The sequence below is a fragment of the Amphibalanus amphitrite genome, unplaced genomic scaffold (genome assembly GCF_019059575.1).
Source record: "Amphibalanus amphitrite isolate SeventyFive unplaced genomic scaffold, NRLGWU_Aamphi_draft 000032F_arrow, whole genome shotgun sequence".
In the NCBI taxonomy this organism is placed as follows: domain Eukaryota; kingdom Metazoa; phylum Arthropoda; class Thecostraca; order Balanomorpha; family Balanidae; genus Amphibalanus; species Amphibalanus amphitrite.
In genome coordinates, this window is record NW_024881528.1 from 288,222 (window position 1) to 310,214 (window position 21,993).

Here is a 21,993-nt window from a genome sequence, read left to right on the forward strand (position 1 = left end):
GCGTGACCGCGACCGGGCGTGGTCAATCGGCGGGTCGCCGGGAACCGAGCACGGTCTCTGACGGTTGGCAGAGAATACACAGTATCCGAGTATATGCAGCTTTTACCTGGCTCTAACATTTGGATATGTTATGAAGGACGTTAACCTCGTCATCACAGTGTGGTTACCGTTGTTCTGCAATCTACATATACTGAGCAATTTAGACAAACATATTGCAAAATCAAAATTTCAAACGAATAGAACTCAATAACGGATTGTCGTACGACTGTGATGTTTGCAGTTTTGGACTGACGAAGTCAAGGAAAACATTTCCTAGCAAGCCTTTTTTCAAATTTTGTACTATGTTTTGCATGATACAATTTTCATCTTGCAGTGCATTGCATGAAAGCCATGACAACAATTTCAAAAATGTGGCTGCTAGGAATCATAAAGACATCGATTCTCTACACAATCCTGTCGAGTGAATCATCATTGCATGCATCACTATGCAGTTCTATTCATTTGAAAGTCATTGCACAGCTAGTTCATAAAATCGCCGAGAGATGTCTCTGGCTGTATGGCCCGCGCGTTTCGACGGTCCCCTCGGCCCGTCACTCAGCGGCGTTTGTTGACACAGTGTCACACCCATTAGTTACGGCGCTCCGCTGGCGTTCGGCCGCCGTCGAGGTGCTCTGAACCCTCCCTGCTAAGTTTCGCCGTGACCAGACGGGTCGGAGACTCATCCCACGATCTATCCATGAGCGGCGCCCAGCCAGGCGTCTCCTATCGCGCGCCTCTCACTCTTGATCGGGAGTACGCCGGGAAGAGCTTGTGAAAATCTAACAACTTTGAAAGATGTCACAAGTTTGTGTGAGTGGTATTACGAACAGCGAACAGGTATATTTTTACAATAGGTATTTGACCTGACCTGGGCAGTCCGTAGCCCGTATTTGACCGGACCTGGGCAGTCCGTACTGAACATAAATAAAATAATGAAAATAACCAGCAATGCCTACAAATTCCATGGAGACATAGACCCTGAGTGACGTGAGACCAAATATCAGTTCGACTGACTCAAAACCCTCGCCCTGGCAGTGTATTTTTCATACCCCTCCCCCGGCGTTTCGAAACTAAGCGTCGTAGCTCGCTTCGCAACAAAGAGTCGATGCAGTCGATTGCTCTCAACGATGATTGAGGATTATCAAATGACAGATGTGACGTATAATAGTGCCAGATGTGACTTATAATAGTGCATGTATGGCATAAACTTTGGAATTCATTTTAAAAGGGGATGCGTTTGCGTTGCTTGCGTTGCTTGCGTTTTTATCCCCTTTTAAAATGAATTCCAAAGTTTAGGCCATACATGCCTAAATACGTGCTCTCAACGAGTAGGGTAAGGTGCCTAATTAGCGACCCTTTCCGATTTGCGACCTACCTCCCTACAGAAAAACTGGCGGGAGAAAACGGGGTAAAAACATCGTCAAAAGGTCAGCCATACTTTGGTTATCAAATTAAATTATTTTACGGTTGTCGATGTTTCTGGTGGGACGTTTCAGGTGAGTTTAAATAAAAATGACGAGTTTCTTATCCAAAGCGTGTGTGTTTCGGCCTTCTCTGATGAAAAGCGATGCACATTAGGATGATGCACCTTTTTTATTCTGAATCGACATTCCTTTTTCAATTGATTACCGTTTTCCCATAGTGAATGGCTTAACTGTGCACAGCATGGCGGTTAAAAATGTGTCGCAACTCATATTTCCTATTTGCGCCTGACATGGTCGCAAATAGCTCAAGAAGGGAAAGAAAGGGGAAAAGAGATAAATAAAAATGAGGTGTTGCTGAAGCTTGCAATGTGTGGCAGGGGATGCCAAATGTCGTCACCGACTGCAGGGGTGCCGAATTCAGCGCGGACCTCGAATATCATACGAGATAGCCCGCAAAATTTGGGTTTCTGCCTTCTTTTCGCCTTCGGTGCATCACGTGATCAGTTTTTACTTACGTAAATGTGTTGGATGAACGTTCCTATTCGAGTGATTGAGTGCTTTGCGTATAGGTTACCTTTTTGAGATCATATTTCATCTTTTCAGGCGTCGCATTTTTTGCCATTTTTAATATGGGGAAACCCATAGACTTATTAGCGACCCTCCCCGGTCGCTAATCGGGAAGAGTTCCCTATTAGCGTTTTTTGCAATGGTTTGCCAAAATGCTCACTACAAATAAGTTAGTGAATATTGGGACAGAAAATGAATATATTTTAATAGAAAAATGAACGACCTCTCCGAAAATCAAGCCAGTAATACAGTGGCACCCACAGAGCGTGAGCAATGACGGTTCAAATTAAGGGGGTCGCTAATTAGGCACCTTACCCTACCTACTAGCGATTGGTGGTATATTTTCTACCCTAATTCAATATTTGACCCAGTTATGGCAGGTCAAAGGTCAAATTTGCCAACTGAGCTACGGGACGGTCAAAGCCGGTCCCGTAGCTCAGTTGGTAGAGCGTTGGACTCCGCGTGGTGAGAGCACGCGTTCCCGGTTACAACAGTCCGGGTTCGAAGCGCGACGGGCGCTTGACATTTATGGGCCTCCTGACAGGTATGGCTGCGGTTGGTGGCAGGCCGTAGCCAGGTGAAGTCAGTGAGGGGACCGGCCGTGCGCGGCTATGTGCGCACGTTAAACTTTGGACTCTAAATTCTGCCATAGAACTGGAATTGCGCGATCGGAGGGTAGAGGGCAGGGTCACCGCAACAAGCTTCGCTTAGCGGTGGCTCTGTCCTTGTGAATCCTTCCCATCAAAAGGTTCGGACTAAATTTATAAAAAAAAAAAAATCGGGGAAAGCTGCAATTATCCTTTTTTTAGCCAATATTGGCGAATCTATGAAAGATAGCGACATGAAACCTTCATGACCGTGTTTTTCAACGAATTAGCAATAAAATGGTGTATAATTGATTGAATTTCAGTCAGAATAGCGTCTCTAGAGATAGTTTTTCACGTATCACTTTTGAAGCAATAAAGCTAGGCAAAAACTGCATAATTGCTATTAGCAGCAGCGTAGTCCTCTCGTAATTTCGCCTCGTAGCATATATGTGTTGACTTCGAAAGGTCAAGGTCAAAGATTGACCTCGGATCACATAACCTTAAGACGCACACTGGTGGGGCTATTTTTTGCCCCCCCCCCCCTCCGTATCTCCGAAACTATTGGACGGATTCGCTAAACTCAAACGGCGTTCGATAGCCCTGTTGCCTTGAGAAAATTAATTTCTTTGACCTCAGGGTCACTGATGACGTCACAGGTCAGGTCAAAGTTAAAAATTTTCACCGTTCACGGGCCTTCTAGACAATGCGTTATAACATTGATTAAAGGGCATTTTATCGAAAATCATCGATAAAGCGTTGGTTGCCTAGTACAGATGTTGCTAAAAGACGTCACTGATACCAGGTCAGGTAACCTAGAGGTCAGGTCACCAAGGGTCAACACATGACCCCAACTTTACTAGGGCCGTGTGATGCATGTTTTGTGGCCAATTTTTCATTTCCAACTCAATGGTTTTGGTTAGACGGCCATGAGGGACGGTTTAGGTTACTTTCTGGTGGAGGTTAGGTCAAGGTCTGGTAAAAGGTCAAATTTCGAAGTTGATACTTTTGCATAAAAAGGGTACCTACCTATTTCGATGTACCTCATTTCGGGGAATCCAATCGGTCGTAAAACGTCCTCAATTTTGCGACCGATACCCCCGAACCCGATTACGACACGCTGACGAAGTTTTGTGATACAATTCGAAAACTCCGACCCGAACGATTTCTTGGGGGATTTAAGTCCGGATGAACTTATAAGATTCCGAGACATACAAGTTGTAGCTGCCAATGGCCTTATTACATCGTGCACTGCAACTTTCAAAGGACTCGGGCATCTACTGTAGCTCTGAAGCGGTGACAAAATTGCAAAAAAAAAATGTTTATAAAGCATATTCTTCTGTGCCTTCTGATGCGATAGTCCGACACTATACAGTGTAGCTCATGCTGATAGCTCATGCAATAACCCGAGTTTCGAGCATCTAGGATATACCTGAACTGGGTGACCTAAACTTCTGAGACCGGGGTTCCACAATTTCACACGCGATTAGAAATTGATTTATGATAAGCTATGCCAAGTTTCGCGGCGCTTTTACGGGCAAAAATTGCAAGTTTGACCAAAAAACGTCCCACTTCCCCAAGCGAGGATTAATGAAGCTAACATTAAGAATGCGACTGAAGCTGCTTTCCTGTACCTCATTCTGTTAGCCTTTACATTTTTCCGGTCTTTCCCTATCCGTGTGTGTCGGCGCGGGTTCGGCCCAATGTGGTTCGACTGAAAACATGACATCTGGTCCTTTCCGCCCGGCCTGACCGGCGCGGCGGACCCGTGCCAATCCTCCCGAACTCGCGGGGCGCGGATGGGGAGGAGCGGCCCGGCAGTCCAACCCCTCTGCGCTAACAGATGGATGGACAGGGGAAATGTGATACTTGTCCTATAACAACAAACCGGCGTTCAGCGCTAGGGCCATCTACTGGTCTAGAAACGTATCTCTATGTCGGCAAGATCCTCGCCAGGTGGTGTAAAGGTCGCGTGAAACGCACCCTTAACCATAGTGACATATCATCAACCTTAACCATCCATTAGCCAGGCCTTTAAGGCCTGGCTACACTATGCGTTTTTTTCGTGCGTTTTTTGCGTGTTTGCGTGTTTTGCGTGATATCTTTCTAGAAAAAAGAACGATATTACCTACGTTTTTGTGATGTTTTTCACCTTAAATTTTAGTTACATAAGAGTTATATTAGCTTTTGTATATAACCAAAGTAAAAATTATATTGTTTATAACTTTTTTCCTAGAACGATATTACGCAAAACACGCAAACCTGCAAAAACGCACGCAGAAAACGCATAGTGTAGCCAGGCCTTAATCCGAAGGCTTGTCCAGCGTTAAACTATCCTTTTAATCTGAACGAGATGCCTCGAATGTCCCAGCGCACTCTAACTCACCGGAATGTTCGTATTTGTGCCTGGCCAGCGAGCTCTGCTTGTTGAAGGCCTTGTCGCACTGGTCGCACTGGTAGAGGTCCTCGCCGGGCCGGGCCAGGCGGCGCTTCTTGCCCGTCTCGCTGGACGAGTCGTCCCCGGAGCCGCTTAGCTCCGACTGCTGCTGCCGGGCGCAGACACAACTGAGTCAGTGACGAGGACAAGATTTAAGTCAACAATCCGATGTAAAGCGATCTAATGGGAACAGACGCTCGTACCTCTCATTTACGTCGACTTGGCCGTTGTAGCCCAAGCCTGAAAAGTCAAAACTAATGGAAAAGTTAACGTTTATGGTGAAGATGGATAAAAAAGGGTGATATTGCTCGGAATTAGACACTTACCTGGCGTTTTCTGTTCTCGGCCAGCATCTCGCGTTCGGCGGCCCGCAGCAGCTGCTGCACCGCTGACGTCATCGGTCCGCCTTCTGACGTCACTGGCGGTGGCGGCGGTGTGCCGTCGGCCGTCAGGGAGTGTGCCGCGGGCGAGTGCGGCGAGCACGAGCCGTCCCTCAGCGGCAGGCTGGGGACAGCCGGGGACTGTCGGTACGACGGCCGCTCGCCAGGGACCGCCACCGTCGCCGGCGTTGAGGCTCGCGACGAGGGTTCGCTGGCCGGCGGCGGCGAGGCGCTGCCGGCCGTGCTGCGTTTGGTGGACAGGTCCAGCGGCTGCTCGCAGTCCTCGGGAGGGGTGGGCGGCGCCAGCAGCTGCGGCAGCGCCGAGTAGAACATGGGCACGGCCGAGTAGACGGGCAGCGGTGGCCGCTCCACGGCGGCGGCCGGCCGCACCAGGCCCGGCGGAAAGCACGGCAGCGCGAACGGCTTGCCCTCGCGCTTGTCCCGGGCGCGGGTGTTCTGGAACCAGACGCGCACCACCTCCGGCGAGATGGACAGACGCTCCGAGATCCGGTTGACGTCCTCACGGCGCGGCTTGGAGTTGATGATGTAGCTCGTACGCAGCACCAGCAGCTGCTCGTCTGAGAACTTGTAGCGAACTCGCTGTTTCTGAGCGTCGTCGCTGTGCTGCGACGACTCGTTGTCGTTGTCGCTGGCTGGCTGCTCCTCGGCGGTGACGGGCGCCTTCTGTTTGGCCATCAGCTCGCTGAGGCGCGCCGCCAGCCCCTCGCTGAGCCGCTCACCCTCGGGTACGTCGGCGCGACACAGCTGCTCGTGCTGCGCCAGCTCGCGCCGCTCGGCGAAACTGCGCGAGCACGAGCGGCACTGCAGCCAGTCGTCAGCGCGGCTCTCCGGCAAGGCGTCCGCCTCCGCGCCCTCATCCGCCTTCACGCCGACCTCGAGTTTCGGGGTGACCGCCGGCGCCGGTGACGCCGCCGCCGACGTCCTCATCTCGGCCGCCTTCGCCGGTGTCTCGGTGACCGACAGCGACGTCTCCGAGGCTGAGGTCTGCGTCGCCGGCGCGTGGGTGGCCGTCTCGGCGGGCTGGTGTCTCTCCTCCTGCGGCTGGTGCTGCGGCGGCTGGTCAGACTCGTCCTGCTGCCGGGGGGAGGCGGGCGCCGCCGAGCCGGGCCGGCTCGAGCTCTGTTCCACCCTCTCGCGGAACACCTCGCCGGCCATCCGGCTCTTCACCGAGTCGACCATTTTCTGCACGCTGCGCTGCATCTCCTCGTCGCTGAGCCGCTGTGCCGCCGCCGCCGCCGCGGCTGTCTGCTCGGGCGGGGGCGGGGGCGGGGGCGGCAGGCCGGTGGCCGAGACGGTCACTGCGCTCGCCTGTCCGCCGCCGTACAGCGAGAACGGCAGGCTCTCGAAGCGCAGCGGCGCCGGCGAGCCCTTGCTGGTCTGGCTCTGCTGCAGAGAGCGGCCGCGACACTTCTTGGACGAGCGGTGGGACGAGTAGGAGCCCGAGTGGGAGAACCGGTTACCGCAGTCGTTGCAGACGTATGGCTTCTCTCCGCTATGTATCCGTGTGTGCTCCTGGAAGGATCACGATACAGTCGTTCAGGGCATTATATACGGATACCGTCGCCGGATCAGGGCACTGCATACAGACCGTGACATCGAGTCATAGTGCCGGGACATATAAAGTCAGCCGAGCTAAGGCAGAGCTTCTATGTCAAGTACGGTTGATTTTGCGGCGAAAGCTATTTCATCCGGTAATCGAACTTACGAATACCCTTAAATCTGAAAATCTAACTCGCTATTCAAATAATCGAACTATCTCAGTCTAAACAGTTATGTCCAGCGCCCCACGTAATCAGAAGGTGGACCCTCATCGTTTCCGCGAATAGCGTCATCGCCTGTTTACCGGCATAATCCAGTCCAGTCCGGTTAATTGATGATGAAACTGAAGCATAAACGCTGCAGCGGAACATCAATCTGGGAATTAGCCAGTCGTAAATTACTCTCCAGATTGTCCCCAAATGTCTGATGGAATTCTCCTGCGCAGCCAGTCCTCTCAACGACTCGCTACTGCAGACAACGATCTACCGAGCGAATCGCCCGTTCCCTCGCGGCGCCTGGTATGCATGTAACACACCTTCTCCGTCGATCTCTCTTACCTTCAGGTGATGTTTGAACTTGAAAGCCTTGCTGCAGATGTCGCATTTGAACTTGCGCACGTTGGCCGATTCCTCGTGGCTGATCATGTGACGCTGCAGTCCGTAAATGTGCGCAAACGTCTTGTTGCACACGTGACACGACTGGAACAAGAGAAACACCAGCCGTCAGAAAAAAAGACGAATTTGGTAAAAGAGAACGGCAGATAGAGAAGATAGCGAACTGAGAGGACGAAATAAGTTCAACAACAATTCAAAGCAGCGAGTCGCAAGATTCCGACGAAGGGCAGGAACGTGTAGTACGGCGAATAGCGATTAACATAATTTCGAAAGGTATAAATAGATAAAGGCGCAGAGTATGATGAGATGAGTCGCGGTGTGGCGGCGCCGAGGGTACAGAGTGGTGAGCGCTGAGCAGAGAGGTCAGAGCGTCGTCCGACTGGCGTCCCCAGTGCTCTGATACAGACTCGGACGGTTGTCAGCTCTGGCCAGCGCGTAATAACACTGACTGACAGAGCTGGCCGGGACGACACGAGCGGCTCGACACCGAAAACAAACGGTCTCGTCAATCGGACATATATCCCGGAAAAGAAACTGGTTCGGTACACCCGGGACACATTACACATCGCACTGAGTGGACACCGAACCAGGCCGTACAGAGCCGGCTATCAAAACGCAAAATCATCAGACAGCGAGCTATTTTTAAGATAATCTTTAAACACTCCACAGTCTATATATCATGATAGATACTTTAGCATTGCGGTGATTTAAAGCTCGATTTTTTTACATTTATTTTAAAAATCTTTAATTTGCTAAGATAACCTACAAGCTTCAATTAACGTCACAATTGCAATTTACGACGCATTGTAAAATTGTGTCCGTCATATATCAGTGTAATATAATTTCGATGCAAAGTTGAATAATAAAATGTTGTTCCTCACACTTTTTAGTTTCACATGCTGGGCAATAATTTTCACACTTTGGCATTCATGTTGACAAGGAAAATCTAAGTTAAGGCCATTTGTCAGCTTCTTACAAGACAGATGTCAATATCCCCGACACGATGACAACCCACTGTGATAAAATGGGGTGTCACGTCGTTTGGCTATGTTTCCCCAAACTAATAAATTTAAGTCTCAAATAGGTATGACCGACCGCTGTAAGCACATGTAAACTCTGCGGCAAAACGTCGCTATACATATGTATTCTCTATACAGTGGTAATAATTGTTTTACTACAGCAGTTATTGTTTAATTCCATTCACTGAAAGAAAAATGCAGCTAGATTTGTACGGTTCATCGGGTTATACAAAGCCCCGCGGATTTCGTATTACCATAAATCCACCGAGCTACAACAGGCACACGAGATCTGACATGGGCATGACAGCTACTTTAGACAGACGAAACAATGCCGCCTTCACTTTAAAACGGACACTGAGACGGAGCCCGTCTAACATGCAATGTTTGGATCCGACTGCGTCTCATCCCCGTAAAAGCTGGCAAATGATGCCATTTTCTAGACAGTTCCGCAAGAGTGTAGTTGGGAAGTCGGATTCCGTGTCAGCGGCTATAGCGCCCGAGTCAAGTAATATGACCAACTTGGCAGCGTGTCTATTTCGATATATCATTACATATCAGCACCTTTCGCGAAACAACAGGGCAAAAGACAGCATAATATTTAATTACAATCGCTCTCCCTAGGTGGCACCAGCGTCGAGCGCCTGTAGTTAGGCTGTACCGCACTGCTCGCCCGGTATTTGCGAGCCGAACGCGTGATAGTGACGGGGCAAACGGTTACGGAGATCCAAATTTAGTCATCAGTAGATGACTAATGCCTTTCAGGGCTGTACGTACATATTTTGCATGCAAGTATTTCACAACTGCTGCAAATTAAGTTGAAGACAAGACTGGTGAGAAGACATGCTTCGAAATAACTGATAGACGGTATCTTCAACCCGAAACTACCATACATTATACGTTCACCGCGTCAAAACTAAATTAAACAGCAAGGTTTCTGGAACTGTCGTTTTACTATTAATAAGCACTAATCGCATCAGTCAACAGGTACGCGGTTTGTCGTGGGGAGCGGAACTTTGATCCAATGTGCCCTCCTGCGGGATCGGACTGATGTCCGATCCGTGTTCCCAGATCAGCATCGTCCCCGAGACGGAGGGCGCGGCATTGACTCTGTTTGTGTGACAGCGAGGCACCACGTCGCGGAGAAGGAACTAGCCACAAAGGCTCGCTGGGCAGGGTGGCGCGCTGAGCAGGCATGCAAAGTACGGCCGGCGAGCGGACGGAATCTGCCGACTCTGCAAAACTGCGGATGTCGTCCCCGTGCCTCCAAAGGCGCCGTCGCCACCGCCGCCTGCTCCGTCGCGGTATCGCCAAAAGACAGGCGCCCCGCCGGCGAGTTCCCACGTCTCCCGACTCCGCGTCGCGCCGCGTTGCGTCGCCGCAGTCTTCAGAGGTAATTAGTCACACAGGCCGCCGCCGGCGAGTGCACGGTTTATTTGGACAGCGCGGTTTCTCATTGAGGTTGGGTTTCATCTTTCAGTGTCGGCTAGCCGGCTGGATAAATAGACACGCCGGTGCAAGACCTCTGCGGGAGCACACCTTGGCGACACAAGGTAAGTAAAACACGGCGGCCCGCGGAGAAAGTTGTGGAACACGAACTGCAGCCCGTCTGCACCCTGCAAGCTATGATTTGCACACTGCAAGCTATGATCTCCGTCAGATGAGTGAGTCAAGCTTTTTCTCACACACTACACAACCAGAAATGGGGAATGCCGAGTGCGCGCGACATAAAGAAACACGATGGCATCATTTGTAGTCTTGCAGTGAATCTGGGGTAGTGGGGCTCGAACGAAATGTGTCAGAAGGCGATGCTTTCGCAGGAATATGCCATCCGTGGCTGAGTGAATGACACAGGTAGTTAGACAATGCGGTAAAGAAGGAGCTCTTTGTTTGCGACCTGGACGCGTGTGTTGTGTAAAACAGCTCCATTCGTCTCCAGACCGGCACCAAAAGTATCCGATTTTGGCAAGCGCCAAAACAAACTGACAATGACCCTGCGGACAAAGGTGTTCTGACGTGCCAGCTGAGAAATAGAATGAAAATTGGCCACTTGTTTTTACCTGCAAATACTCTCGTTTTTTCAGGTCGAGCCGCTTGCCAGTTGTCTCAGGCCCAGCGGCGGCCGGCCGGAGGTGCCGTTTTTTGTCGCCCGAGGGCAGATCGCGCCCCGGGGATGATGGATGAGCTGCCGCCCTCGCCCCGGCTCACCTGGCCACAGAGCTCCGAGCACTTTTTCTAGGAGACAAAAACGATTTTCTGGCCCTGCGGCGCTCGTCTGTGGCTGGTAAAAACAGCGCCACCTCGTCCCTAAACGGACGAGGTGTCGTCGAAAAACGTCCGGCTCTCCTGACGGTACTGAGCTGACGCCAACTCGAGCCGACTCGAAAATCCACCGGACGTGGGCCAAGAGGGTCACCCAGGGGTCAGACTCGAGTCGCCGCAGTCATACAACTAATAGCGCGGTCGGCGGTCACGCCAAAGGTCTCGCAAGCCTAAAACCTATTTCTCCGCCACTTCCGATGAAGTGCAACGGTTTGCAATATGCACACAAGCTGCTATGAGTCGCTCAAGAGTGAATCTTAAAGCCACATTGTGTTCATTGTTAACATGCTACATACAAAATAAATATGACTCAGCTTTGCTCTGTTAGCTCTAACAGAGCAAAGCTACCGACATCCATTTCCTTACGCTGACAAGAACAAGCATTAGCGCAACTGGTGTAGTGTTGCGTAAAACTCAGAAACTCCATGGATAAATTGAACCAGCCGTATAAATCGTTTGGCAATTTGTACGACGTACAACTGCAAATAAAGATATCAACACGGAATATATTCCCTAGGTTGTTCAGAGAAAATAATTCGATCATAAATTCAGTTATTCTTGACTTAAACAGCGAGTATTGCAGCGGAACCAGACTCCAGTCGGGGCAATCCATCTTACTAGACTTTGTGCTTTGTAAATCCTTCTGAAGTGTCTTAATTCTGACCCAGAAGCTTCAAGCTTTTGTATGGGTTAGGATGTTTGTAATAAATTTGATAAGCTTTCAAGATAGATCAGCACCACTGCCAGAAGTTGCATTATTGCTGTTTTATCTAACTGGCAAGTAAGTACCTACCAAATTGCCATCCTTTTGTCCAAATGCCTCGTAAAGTGGCTGCCTTGTGGCGGCGATATTACCTATCCCAAGACGTACCCAAGGAGGTTTACGTGCCTTCGAGCAACATATACCATCGATGGAAGACGTAAGAGACGTTCTAAAAAGAACGGGACAGGCGATAGGCAGTAGACATTCGTATCCCCTTTTATGAAAGCGTTGGACGATGTAATTCCCATCTTACACACTATGCTTTAATCGTCCAGGAATGTGGCGCTCAGCAAGGAAAATATCGATGTATTTCATCAGAAGAAGCGGCTGCAATGATTTCAAGCTGCTAATTATTTGAACCCATGGCCGCAGGACCAGATCTCAGCCACTACGGGCGGCCTTCAAACAAAGAATCCTTCCAACGGAAGTGCTATCAGCTTTCTCATTAAGCGAAATGACACCGTTAAAATTGTGACTAACATAACTCGGACCATATCTAGCGAAAGCCATTAGGTGAATTGCGATAGCCCAGTACCTTAGATGGACCGCAGCGAAACGGACACTCTTCATGATTCCGTCAGAGGCCATGGAACATCGTATCAGCTCCGAGCCGAGTGAAAGATGAGAATGTAATTAACCTCTTTGCCTACAGCTCAATTGCCCAAACATCTCATCTGTTGGCATCCGGCCACAGGGACATGCATCGCCATTTTGTACTGACACCAAACACCTGATAACCGACAGCAGAAACAAGTCCAAAGGCTGAGGGTCTCCGTCGCTCTGTGCGGTCTGATCTGACCCCGGCACTACTGCGCACGGCGCGGCGGCTCGTCTGAGGCAGCCGGTGGCCACCATATCCGGCGGAAGGTGAGCCCACATGCCGCACGGGTCGCCGGGGGTCGGCGCCGCCGGGTGCCGGCTCAGGTGGGCCGTCAGAGCCCCGGTGTCGGTCTCAGGTCGCAGCGGCGGACACAGGAGACGGGCGCACACACTCTGACACGCACAGCGCGAGGGACGGCGCAGCGGCCGCCGGTGTCCGGTGCAGCGCGCAGGGTCACCGGCACAGCGCGGCGACTCGCACCCAACATCGGACCGGCAATGATGAGTGCGGCCCATTGATTTACCTCCTTAGCTAGCAGAGCCAAGGGGACAATGAGGTTCAGCGTCTGATGTCAAGTTGGTCATTGTGTGCCAGGACGAAGCCAGATGAAGTCTTTCTGAGAAGGAATCAGGACGAAAGGCCTTGCCAGCGCTTTTTTGCCTTTTTGTATCTTGATAACACCCTGTTGTTGTTTTTTACGTTCCCAGCCGAAAATCAGGGCCTACACAAAGATGTCACGTCTCGGCTACCAATTTGTCCATATCAATTTCCGATTCAATTAAGGACTGGACAGTCACATCCCTAAAACATTAACAATTTTCATGCAAACATCACACTCATGCACGGTGAGGTGGCGAGGAGCGGAACTTACCACCTGCGTGGGCGGGCCGTGGCCCACCTCGTGCACCTCGAGCTTCTCCTTGGAGGGGAACGTCATGCCGCAGGTCTGGCACATGTGGCCGAGCGGAGAGGTCAGCTGGGGCGCACCAGCCAGACCCGCCTGCTGGCTCGCCAGGCCCTGCTTCAGCGCCCATACTGAAACCAGACGAGACACGAGGTCAGGTCACGGCGGGGAACCGAGGTCAACTCACGATGGGGTATCGAGATCACATGGGGAAGAGCTGAGGCCATGCCAGAGGGCACGGAGAACGGATCACTGGGAACTATGGTCACGTCATGGAGGCGAGTTGTCAGTTCATAGAGATGGCTGGCTTTGGGTCACAGATAGGACTGAAGATCACAACTGAGAACTGGCTTCCAACCGCTGGATGATGGAGATGATGCAGCCAGATAGGTGATGTGGCGGGTCAGGTGACTGATTGAACAAGTCCGCGGACAGCGAGACAATGAGCCGCACAACGAAGGTCAAATTACGACAAAAACAATGCACCAAAGTAGCATTGCATGGCGGCAAGCAAAATAATAGACGAAAAGATTACCAAGATAGCCAACAAAGGTATGGCGCTATTTCCACATTAAGTCCGCACTCGAGATAGGCTAAGATTGCGCCCTCCAAAGTCCCAAAACACAGCAGTGGGGAAACAGTTTTGAAATCGTTGTTTTCACGGACATGACAAAACAACCCTCATCGCCGTCCCCAAAACTAAGCCTCTGACCAATCCAAATGAAACTTTATATAATTTCCTTGATCTCACGTCAAATGCTGCTACAAACCACATTCAACGTTCAATCAGCAAACAAATGTTCCTCGGCATTCTAAGCTAAATAAGACACGTCTGGCCACTCAGACGGGCGGCGGACGGCCACTGGACAGTGCCGTCTGCCCCGAGCCAGTGATGGACAGCATCTGACGGAGCGCCGTCCGTCTCCCGGTGCGGCCCGACCGGCCGGCGGACCGGTGCTCCCCCTCACAGCGCCCCCCGCAGCCCGGCGGCACTCCGATAGAGACGCCGCCGATCGCCGCCAAAGGTCATCCCAATGCAGATTTGTGGCGCAGCCGATGACCGCTCGACGAGCGGTCATCGCTCTGGCTGACAGAGTCGCCGCCGCGGCTGACCGCGACACCGCTCCGGCGACTGGATTACACCCAATCGAACCAAGTCGGCGCCGCGAGCGAAAACTGGCCCGCCTAATGCCGGCTCCATCCCGGCCGCCGATCCGGTGGATCGGTCTTATATTATTAACGCGATATGTCATAATCAAATGCTTGCATTGGCGACGATATCAGCGGTCATCTGAGCTGCAAATTGCACGGTCGTCGCCCGGACGACGAGGCTGGGATATGAGTCCGCGGCCGGCGGCCGGCCGCCAATGAACTGACCACGTGAAGCGAATCACGAGCCGGCGCCGCCGCCGAGCCGACTGCCGCCCAGCTCTGAATTGTCGCCCCGGCCAGATAAGGTGTATAAATCAAAATGAGTACTTTATGGGCTACAAAGCCGGCAGGGGCGGGATGAGCGGGCGGCGGACCGGCGGCGGTGAGGCGGCCCAGCGCCGACCCGGCGCGGCCCGGCCAACTTGCGGCTCGTCGGGCGCCGTCTAACGGCACGCGAGTCAATAACGGCGCGGCAGGGACGGTTACGGCCGAGACAACAGGGCCATAAAGGGCCGCCGCCGCCGCGCCGCCCACCGGCCGCGCCGCGGCGCCCGTGAGCGCCCATCATCGCGGCCCACCATCGACGCCGACGGGGCGCCATCGGGGCCGACGGAACTGCCGCGTGACTCTGCGTGACGGCGCGGCCCACCGGGCGCGCACCGCTCAGGGGAGGATTTGATGGCGGTGCGGCGGCGGATCGCCGTTCAGCTTGTTTCATGTACTGTATATCAGTCAGCCATCTCAAGCAGGGCCATAATTTCGACGGTCCGGAGCTGACGGCCGGGTGAAATCTACCAAAGGCGAATTTAGTGTCACGCTGAAATGTGCCGCGCCGATAAGCGCTGGCCGTGCCGGCACATCCGGTCAGGCTGAGAGACAAACGTTCCGGGGACTGAGTCTCCCTCTCTGGCTGTCTCCCGGCGGCTGGTTCTCGGACAGGTGGCCACATCTGGCGCCTCCGCGACCGTCCTCCCCGACCGGTGAGCGCCGGCCGACCCCCGGCTCCGCCCCGGTCCCCGGCGGACGGCACCGGGGGCCTAATGACCGTGAGCCGCCCTGCCCTCATCGAGGGGCGGCCACCCGACACCCCCGGAAGGTGACCGGTAAGCCTGACGAGCGACGGTGATAATGGCTCGGACCTCTGATGGTCCCACCGGCCGGCCCTCCACTGTTATGGGCCGATCCTTAGCAGCTCCGCCCGTCTTCTCACGGTTATTCTCACTGTGGGAACAAACTCATCACGTGGGATCACTGAGAGGCTGTGTGCACGGTGAGGTGCACAGATGTGCACCGGCGAGTGAAGCGGCCTGTTCTCGGCGGTCGGGATTCTCGGCACAGAGCCATGCATGAAAAGCATGTGAGAGTGATGTGACGTGCACATGCTGAGCGTCGGTGGCGCCGGTGACTGATGTGTCGTGCTCCAGCGAGTGACAAATGTAAGCACCGCAGGGCGCAGGTCCGGCCTGTGTCCGGCGGCACACGGCAGCCGAGGACTCCGCGACCCTGACGTGGCGCTCTGACGCACCGTCCACCATACCGCACCAGATGACTCAATATAAATAGATGGAGGCAATTCCAGCAAGCAGACACACGTAGTCCACTTATGACTGCCATCCCGGACATCACCGGACCCGTCATGAGCTCCACATACCTATATGGTTCCGAGCACCCCGACCGCAAGTCTAAACAGCCGCTGGCGCTGCCGCGGTCTCTGCTGGGGAGGCGGGGATTCCACGCACGGTGCAATGGGCGTGACATGGTCGGAAGGGCCCATGGGCCGGGAAACCCGACATAGGAAGCGACCAGCATCCGCCGAAGGCAGCGTCGGTCAAAATCAGGTGATAAGTGGAAACACTACGCAATATCAAACTACGGAACAATAATGTCTATAATGTCCGAACTGCAATGTCCGAGCGGTGCTACGCGGTACGCGTAGATCACACAGATAAATTCATCGAAGCACTTATAATCTTTATATCTTAAGACTTAATTCCGATCATTAATAGCAGAAACAACAAGCTCCAATGCATACAAACGTGGGTAAGAAAGCCGACGCCAGCACAAATAGCCTGGGAGGCCCGTTTGTCCGGTCGTTATGGAGGCCGGCCGGTGAATTGGCCGTCGATTCATCCGCAGTCGATCGACTCGCCCGGCTAAATCACGGCAGTGGGCAGTTGTGAGGCCATCAGAGAGACGGGACGGCCCACTGTTCCAGCGGCGATCGAAGCCCGGTGCGATCATCGGCACGATGACCCGGCCCGAGCGGGGCAGACCCGGGCCTGACCCGGGGCTACCGGACGGGACAGCCCCGGGCCGGGTGGGCCGACTGCCGAGCCATGCACACCCGGGCCCAGCGGGACAGACCCGCGAGTCGCGACAAGCCGAGTCACCGAACGCCTTCATGGCTCTACGTTACAACAGGCGCAGATAGCGTGTCGAGCTATCTCAAATTGAGTAGGCGGCTGAGGAAGGAAACAAGTGTAGGAAAGGAGCGGGACGTCCTGGAACCCACGGAACTAACGGCTCTGGACATTACGGAACTACCGGGATACAGCGAGGCCTATCGTCCTGGCGGGACGAGCGGTTTAGCTTCCTGGCCGGAACAAAAAGAGAGAGGATTCGCAGAGGCCGGGGAAAGAGCAAACCTCATGCAACAGACCGGACTCGGGAACACACGGAACGGGATCGGAATCCAAACGACGGGGACAGGCTGCCGAGTCAAGCGGTTAGTTCCACGGAAGCTGAAAAAACGCGACATAAAAACCCGAAACCAAAGCGACTGGTTCGCTCAGACAAGGATAATGGGAAATGGAAATCACTGGGTGGTCCAATCGCCGGAGCGATTGTCGCTGATATTCGTCCAAACATCGGCCACTAGGGTAAACAACATGGACCGGGCTACGAGAGAGGACCGAACCGGGCGCGGGCGAGGACCCAACGGAGCACGAGAGAGGACGGAACCGCGCGCGGGAACCGGGAACAAGAGAAACCGGGCCGGGCTCGAGAGGAACCGAATCGGGGATTTCGGCAGGCCCTGAGGGATGTACGAATATCGCCTCGAATCATGTGATTAAACAAATGCACTGCTTGCCTAAGTTACTGCATTATATGAAAGTGAGCAGCGCTGGATTAACCTTTATCATAAACCAAACGAAAGAGGTGTTCACTTCATAACTAAAAAAAGAAGTGTTTTATAACTAGCCGTGAAAAAACACGGTTGCGACAAACAGAAAATGACACATAACTACCAAAGCAGTGTCTATTCAACCGAGGGCCAATCCGTGAGCTCTTGCTATATTGAAACACCTCAAGTAATTTAATGGTATGACTGGCTGAACCAGAGCTTTTAAGTAAGACTGGGGTCAACCCAAATCCCAGTGACATTTATCAGTTTGCTATAAACAATGTGGACAGCAGTGACATTGCCAGCGGGCCAAATGCATTCATCATCTCAAAAGCAACAAGTTATTCTAATTCCAAAACAACCTCAGCAATAAACCAAAGCAATCCAATGTTGAAAACACGAAGTCACATTGACATGACATGACAAACGCCTCCACCTGCATACTAATGGACACAGCCCTTGTTCACTCTTCACAGAAACAACGCGCACAGCCCAATCTGACCAAAAACAAGCTCCGGCGACCGCGTGCGACCGAGTCGTGCCGGTCAATCAGCCAACTTACGTGGATCGTGCAGCCAGGGACTCCAGAGTTTGGCCGAGGGCAGCGGCGCCATGGGCAGCGGACACCCGTTCACGGCACTGTACCGGCTGCCGGCCGCCAGCAGGCTGTCGTACGCCGCCGAGTAGAACATCGCGGCTCCCCGGTGCGCTCCCCTGTCCGCCCGCGGCACCGGTCCGCGCGCTTCTCTCTCACGCACTACTGCCCTCTGTCGGTGGCGCGCTGCGCCCGTCCGTGCGGCGGTCCGCGCGCGGCCGTCTGTCCCCAACCGAGGAGCGCCGAGCTCTGCCAGCGAGCAACAAGCCAAGACGACACGGCGGCGGCGGAGGCGGGCGCGGACCGCCGACCGCCGGCGCAGCCATCGGCCACTTGTAACACAAAGGGCGCGACACACACGCCGGCGGCGCGCCACCGACCGAGGTGGCGCGCTACGCCCCCGCCCCCGGCGCGTCACCGGGTCCCGAGGCGTCACTGAGTGACGTCATACGTCAGAGGGAGATGACCGCTGGACATGGGCACGAGCATTGCTTGCAGTAGTATATGAAGAGCCATGTCGCCATTTGTCGCCATGTCGCCTCTCCAAGCCGCTCGTAGATACGACATATCGCCCTGACACCGTTTCGGCCATGTCCAGTCCCGTCCCGGCGCGCCGTGGTGTCAGCGGTGTCACCACCTGTGTCGGTGTGTCGCCTGCCGTGTTGCCTGCCGTGGTAATTGGTGCCCGCGGGGCCGGCCGGCCGAGCCGACGCGGTCGTAAAGTGACAATCAGTCGGCACGTATGATACGCTCCACCTGTGGACGCGTGCCCGTGGGAGCGAATTACTGGCGCGCTGACCGCGGCGCCGACACTGCCGTACGCCTCCCGGGACGGTCGCTGCAGCCCCGGCGGCCGGCGACATTTCATTATTAGCGTCCTCCTCTCAATAAAGCGGGCCGCAAGCGGCTCTCAAGAGCCGGCGTATCGAGCCAAATTCAACACCTAGGTGCCAGCGCCGGCTCGGGGGAGGCCCGACATTGTCAGCGAATGAGTGTTATTCTTCTCGGTTAGATGAGGGAGGACCGGCTACTAGCTGCCTCCCTTCTGAGCCGGGAGTCGGGAGACGCAGAAGGGAGAGGATGCAGGGTGTGCTGTGCTGTGTGCTGGCCTGCCGTTACAGTCGTGCCGACTTCACGGGGACAAATGTGACGTTTTGGGAGAAAAGGTCGATGGCTCTGACGAAATCAAAACTTACGAGAATGCGTTCATTATGTGTAAAATTCATCATGATCACTGAAGAATCAGATTGACTGCGTTTAAAATATATTCCAGGTTTTCTTCCGTCACAACTAATGAGAAGTCCTCTTTACTGCAAATAATACGCAGTTCATTAAAAAAAAAACTCTAAAAATAATAAAAGCTCCAATGCGCATGCACATTGCACACTCACATTAATTTCCACCATACGCGACTATCCCGCCAGTTAAACAACAGCGGGGATTCGATAACCGGTGGAAACCAACTAACAAAGTCAAACCTATTGAGACAGAAAACAAATGTTTTAAAACGTAACTAACAGAGTGAATAAAGCATCAGGAAACGGGCACCCAATTCGCATATCCCCGCAGCACCCGAGCGAAAAGGAAAGATGCTATCTTAATGCAGAGATTTTCTCTCCTTCAAACTGGGAGCGATTCAAGAGAAACGCATAAACAACAGGCTGGCGTTGAGATAACAGGGTGGCAAACCTTGCAGGTTTGAGGCAAACAAAATCTGACATTCACCTCTGGTCGCCAACAACAGCTCTCCTGAGATAAGAGCGAGCCGAGAGCAGGGCCAGCGGCCGACCCCTCTCCTCTTCGGGCTCGGTCGCGCGATAAGATTACGTGCGAATGGGCGGCGCCAACAGCCGAGTGACCGCACAAGGTGGCCAGCCGGCTATTTTCAGCGTGGGAAGAAACATCCTCCAAACACCTCCGGGAAGGGTGGGTGGCGTCTCGGGCGCCCGTCGGTTCCAGATACGAGGGTCAGCGGCGGCGCACCGGCGCTGGCGACATCTCCGCCGGGACAGACAGGGAGGGGAGGGGAGGAGGGGAGGGACGCAGTTGGGCAAGACGGGGAGATGAACACCTGGAGGAAGAGGGACGAACCACGGCGGCGCCGAGCAGCTGCGCGGACCCGGTAAATTTACCCCTCCGACCCCTGGACCGCAGCTGCCCTCTGACCAGTCACGGCGAGGGGTGATAAGGCCAGGGGCCGGTATCGCCGGAACACCGTCCCCGCACCGGGGCCACACGTGACGCCGAGACACCAGCAGTCAGCACCGACCGACACGTGACGAGACGCCGGCGGACGCCGCAGTTCCGGGAAACGGACCGACCGGCGACGGTGACCGGCGCTCCTTACGAAACACAGGATGGGCACAGTGATTAGAAATTCAGCGGATAATAGTAAGGAACGGCACTCCGACTTGATCTTGGCGAGGTTAACCGGTTAGCGTTTACAGGGCAACAAAAGTTACCTAAAATATTTACGAGAGATTGAATACGAGCCAACCCAATACCTATTTGATCTCCTAATTCATGTTTTATAAAATGGAATGAACAAATGTGAATGATCTGGCTACATGGGACCGGGACCAATTAGTGTGAGCTGTTTTAGCTTTTCATAATGCTGGGACACTAATGGTGCGTGCTTTTCGTCACGTGGCTCGAAGTTGGCTAGCAGACGTTTCATAAATAACCCCTGTATTTTACAGACGTATACAAATTGACCCGGCTAAATATAAACCCACGCTACAAGCACTGCGCTTTATGAAAACGGACTAACACACTGTTTTCCAGCACAAAAAGGCCTCTGGCCGAGAGACCGGTTCTATAAATACCATTCTATACACATGTCATCGACGCATGGCTGAGGCAGCGTTTACTCACCGACGGAGTCATCATGCCTCGCCTTATCGCCCGGAACCTAGGATATCATCGACCGCAGTTTACCTCAACCATGACAGACAGGTCAGCCGTGCCGCCCCGACCCACCGAACAGCAGACGTCCTGCTAGGGGCTCCGCATTAGCACGTGCTCCTATGAGATCAGCGCACCATTTTTCCCGCAGCAGAGCGACCCACGCCTGCCTAGGGTTGTCAGAGGAGCGAACATCGCTGTCATCCATGCATTCCGATAAGACAAAGCTCGTCTCGGTGACTACTGCAGAGGAGGATGTAGGGGAGCAGAGAGGGGAGGGGGACGTGGGCGTCTTGTCGGCGAATTTGAGGCCGTGAGTCGGCGACCTATCTCGACACGGCACGTCCGGCTGTTTACCGTGAAACGACAACAAGCACCGTCCTCGTGACAGCGCCTACAGCTTCGAGGGACAGAATGCGTTCGGATGAACTCGACTTGCAGGAAACAAATGCGGATACCGTGCGGGCACAGACAGGAATTGATAGCAGGACGTTACAATACAAGATGCCGTTTTCAAAGTAACCATGGGATGCTGAAACTAGGGATATTAGAGACAAAAACGTCACGACAAACTGTTTGTCTCTCCAGGCTGCTTCATGAAGGAAGCCAAAGCATTGATGTCCGGAGAATGGCTTGCAGCCGAAAGTTAGTCACACCAACATATCGCAAATTCAACCGAATAAGCATATGATAAGCATGTACCCGCTTGACAGCTCAGCCCGTCCGTCATTCGCAGAGCAAGCGCGAACATTACCAATATGTCGCCTATCTGAATCCGCCACTGTGTTGCACCTTCGTGCTCGTCGCTCTGGCGCCTCGTAACTGCGCCATCTGCGGCGCAGCGGAGGCGGAGGCGGCGCGGGCGGTTTGTTGGGCCGTGTTCCGACCGCGGTCGGCACTGCTCTCATCCGCGCGCGCTGCCACCGGCGGTCTGTTTCATCGCGTGTCCATCCGTACGGCGCCGGACGTGAGGTCACGTCACCGGCAGCCATCAAAGCGTGCCGCCG

The 21,993-nt window shown here is 53.5% G+C and overlaps 1 protein-coding gene across 13 annotated transcripts in view; it reads right to left on the reverse strand.

Annotated features, from left to right (window-relative positions):
• The window catches only part of LOC122368312 (zinc finger protein 1-like), a 135,820-nt gene that overhangs the window by 9,317 nt on the left and 104,510 nt on the right, over positions 1-21,993 (reverse strand). For 6 of the 13 annotated variants that reach the window (XR_006254215.1, XR_006254213.1, XR_006254217.1 and 3 more), the window contains exons 3-6: positions 13,179-13,342; positions 7,549-7,689; positions 5,378-6,964; positions 5,001-5,160 (exon numbers count right to left, since the gene is read on the reverse strand). Coding sequence is in view for 7 of the 13 variants with exons in the window: in XM_043342156.1 (XP_043198091.1) it covers positions 5,001-5,160; positions 5,378-6,964; positions 7,549-7,689; positions 13,179-13,342 (2,052 nt within the window). In the remaining 6 variants the exon portion in view is untranslated. Of the gene's footprint in view, positions 1-5,000; positions 5,161-5,377; positions 6,965-7,548; positions 7,690-13,178; positions 13,343-18,049; positions 18,433-21,993 lie in introns of those variants that run through there. The other 7 variants (XR_006254214.1, XM_043342165.1, XM_043342145.1 and 4 more) reach the window with 4 other exon arrangements.